Source organism: Rattus rattus, chromosome 9, assembly GCF_011064425.1.
Source record: "Rattus rattus isolate New Zealand chromosome 9, Rrattus_CSIRO_v1, whole genome shotgun sequence".
In the NCBI taxonomy this organism is placed as follows: domain Eukaryota; kingdom Metazoa; phylum Chordata; class Mammalia; order Rodentia; family Muridae; genus Rattus; species Rattus rattus.
In genome coordinates this window covers 31,734,082-31,737,764 of record NC_046162.1, presented here as the reverse complement: position 1 = coordinate 31,737,764, position 3,683 = coordinate 31,734,082, and the positions used below count along the sequence as shown (strand labels likewise).

General features: G+C 37.3%; 1 protein-coding gene across 1 annotated transcript; it reads left to right on the top strand.

The window, feature by feature from the left end:
• The first annotated feature begins 1,937 nt into the window (after nucleotides 1–1,937).
• Nucleotides 1,938–2,876, top strand: LOC116909428 (olfactory receptor 1468-like). Its single transcript, XM_032913003.1, has one exon. It carries the CDS (start codon nucleotides 1,938–1,940, stop codon nucleotides 2,874–2,876), a length of 939 nt encoding a protein of 312 aa, XP_032768894.1.
• Nucleotides 2,877–3,683: the final 807 nt, after the last annotated feature.

Genomic DNA, 3,683 nt, shown 5'->3' with positions numbered 1-3,683 from the left:
GGAAGTCCACAAACATGGACACAAGGGTACTTTTCATTTACATAAGCAGAAAATGGACAAGGTAACCCTTGTCTGTCCTCCCAGTATTCAGAACACAAATGTAGCAGTGTTGCATATTTAAGGCTTGTCGGAGACAAATAAAGAGATCAACTTTTTAAATAGTGCATAATTTTTCCTACATTATTTCTGTAATGCTAATCCACAATGACAAAGTAAACAAACTCTGAATTCAGCTGCAATACACACGTTAGTCTGTGAAGATACACACAGTCAAACGAAGTTATAGTATCACAAAAAAAGTGGCTGAGATCTTTTGACATTTCTGTTTTGTCAGCTTTAAGAAATGTGACTGATTCATTAGCCAGTCTTGTCCATAATCAGAGAATAGCATGTGTTTGGGGTGGGTGGGGGTGTCCATTCATGTCACTTAAACAAAAGAATGCATAGTGTTAGAGACTGATAATGGAAACATTTAAGGAACGGTCTAGAATATTGGCGTTATTTAAAAGAGTAGAAGTTCCACACACTTGCAACTGAGGAAGAAGATGCAAACTTTTTCTCTAACCATCTGTCCTTTTCCCCTAATTCCTTCATCTGGTTGCATGAAGTATATCATGTGATAAAATGATTAGTATTTCCTCAGAGTCTACATATTTTAATGACATTTAAGAAATATCTATATAACAACTAGGATTTCATATAATAAAGTGGGATCCAGGCAAGCAGAAGCCTTGACTGTTATCTAAATAAGGAATGACTCTGCGAATTTTCATGACTTGTTTGACTCTGTTTTTGCTTCTTTCTTTGTTTTGTTTTGTTTGTTTGTTTGTTTGTTTGTTGTTGTATAAATTCTACCTTCCCATAAGTGTAGGAAGGAGAAATTGGTGACTAAAATTTGTTTTCATTAAAGATCCCTGAGGTAAACTGTTCCTAGAAAAGTCCTGGATAATTACAATGTTTTAATAAGTTATACAGAATCTAGCCTTCTCTGGGATGCAGGGCAGCTCAGGTCCAGTGATAGCAACAGCAGAATATAAGTAAAGATAATGCATATAAGTGGTGAAAAGAGAAACCACTAGTTCCTGTGTCTGAAAATAAAATAAGGGCGAGCAGGATCATCAAATGGAAACTTTTACTCAAACTCAGAAGAGCTGGGGACATTTAGGAAAATAAGTTGTTGTCTTGTCAGTTCACAACAAAATTCTAGAGTTATGTAAGACAGTTTTTTAGGGATACACAGTTCTGACTCAAATCTGAATTGCTTCCATTATTCTATGGGAGAGGGAGGAGAATGTGGGATCCTATAGACAACAACAAAATGAAGACATGAATTTCACTTGGGGCTTTGAGCTTCTGATGCCTGTCATACATGCAATGGAATGAAAATAATTAGTTAATAGTGAAACAGAAATCTGTATGTCATAGGGACATGCACATTTGAGTTTGAAAGAGTAATCGAATGCATTGGAGAATATGAGATGTTCATGATATTTATATAAATTTATAATGGTAAAGTTTAATCACATTCTTCAAAAGCATCAGTATACAAAATAACAGAGAGCAAATAAAAAATGATCAAAAAACAGTCACCCAGGACAAGCATATATCAGGAGAGCAAAGCATTAATCCATTTTGGATCTCAGTAAAAACGACATGAACTTTCTATGAAAGGATGAGTAATTGAACCTCATTAAAGAAAAGTTGAAAATATTAATAATGGTAATGATTACAGACATTAAAAGTTTTGAATACTATGATGACTATAAATCCATTGTAGTAAATATATATATATACATACATATATATACACACATACACACACTATATATATATACATATATATATATATATATATATATATCCTAGATATATGTTCACTTTTATCCTGAATCTTAAGGGACACGAATATTTTCTAATTAGGGTCCTGGAAAGGAAGAATGATAATGAACAACCAAACTGTCATCTCCCAATTTATCCTCCTGGGCTTACCCATCCCCCCAGAGCACCAGCACCTGTTCTATGCCCTGTTCCTGGCCATGTACCTCACCACAGTCCTGGGAAACTTCATCATCATCATCCTCATTCTCCTGGACTCCCATCTCCACACACCCATGTACTTGTTTCTCAGCAACTTGTCCTTCTCTGACCTCTGCTTTTCTTCTGTCACAATGCCCAAGTTGCTGCAGAACATGCAGAGCCAGGACACATCCATCTCCTATGATGACTGTCTGACACAAATGTACTTTTTATTAGTTTTTGGAGACCTGGAGAGCATCCTTCTTTTGGTCATGGCCTATGACCGTTATGTAGCTGTCTGCTTCCCACTTCATTACATGAGCATCATGAGCACCAAACTCTGTGTGTGTCTCATGGTACTATCCTGGGCATTTACTCTGCTGTATTCCATGTTGCACACCATACTCTTGGCTAAATTGTCATTCTGTGAAGATAATGTAATCCACCACTTTTTCTGTGACATATCTGCCCTGCTCAAGTTGGCCTGCTCTGACATTCATATTAATGAATTAATGATATTTATCATGGGAGGACTTGTTAGCATCATTCCATTCTTACTCATTGTTGTGTCCTATGTGCAAATTGTCTTCTCCATTCTAAATGTTTCATCTGCACATGTTTTACACAAGATCTTCTCCACTTGTGGGTCCCACTTGTCTGTGGTCTCACTATTCTATGGGACAATTTTTGGTCTGTACTTATGTCCATCAGCAAATAGCTCTATAGTGAAGGAGACTGCCATGGCAATGATGTGCACAGTGGTGACTCCCATGCTGAATCCCTTCATCTACAGCCTGAGGAACAGAGATGTGAAAGATGCCTTGATAAGCCTCCTTTGCAAGAAGAAAAGTTCTTTATAGTGATGCCAGTGGAATTTTCTACTTAAATTTAACTAGCATACATATGTATATTATTATTATAAAATGGAGCTCTGCAATGAGACCCACATTCAAGAACATGCTACTTAATATTTTTATTTTTAAACAGGACTTTTGCAAAGTGGTTCTGTTATAGAAGGGCCTCTGAGTGACTCAGTATTGCCACCCTCTGCTTTGCACATGTAACTCTAGAAAATTATTAGGTGACAACCACTGTATTACCAGATCTCCCTTCCTTACATTCTTGTTAAACCAAGATTTTGTGAGGCTAGACAAATTTCTGTGTTGAGTGCAGTATACTTTGCAAATATGTATATATGATACAGCATGTTTCTTTGTTAATGATCAGTAATTTTTTCTTCTCTTTTTATTTATTCTTTTCTCATACAATATATCTCAAGTGCGGCCTCTCCACCTTCCATTCTTTCTAGGCTCCCCACAAGCTCCCCACTCCCTCAGATCCACTGAACCTCTTTTTATCTCCAGAAAAGAACAGCCTCTCACGGATACAAACCAAACACAGCATAACAAGATGCAATAAAGCTACACACAATCCCTCATATCAATACTGGAAGAGGCAACTCAAGAGGAAGAAAAGGGTCCCAAGAGCAGAGAAAAGAGGCAAAGATACCCCCATTCCCACTGTTAGGAGTCCCATAGAAACCTAAACTAAACAACCACAGTATGTACGCAGAGGACCTAATGCAGACCCATGCAGGCTCTGTGATTGCCACTTCAGTGTCTGGAAATCCCTGTATACCTGCTTAGTTGTTTCTGTGTGCCATGTTC

Bases quoted from the DNA above. Each gene is read 5' to 3' on its own strand.
- LOC116909428 (XM_032913003.1), top strand. From the start codon at position 1,938: ATGATAATGAACAACCAAACTGTCATCTCCCAATTTATCCTCCTGGGC.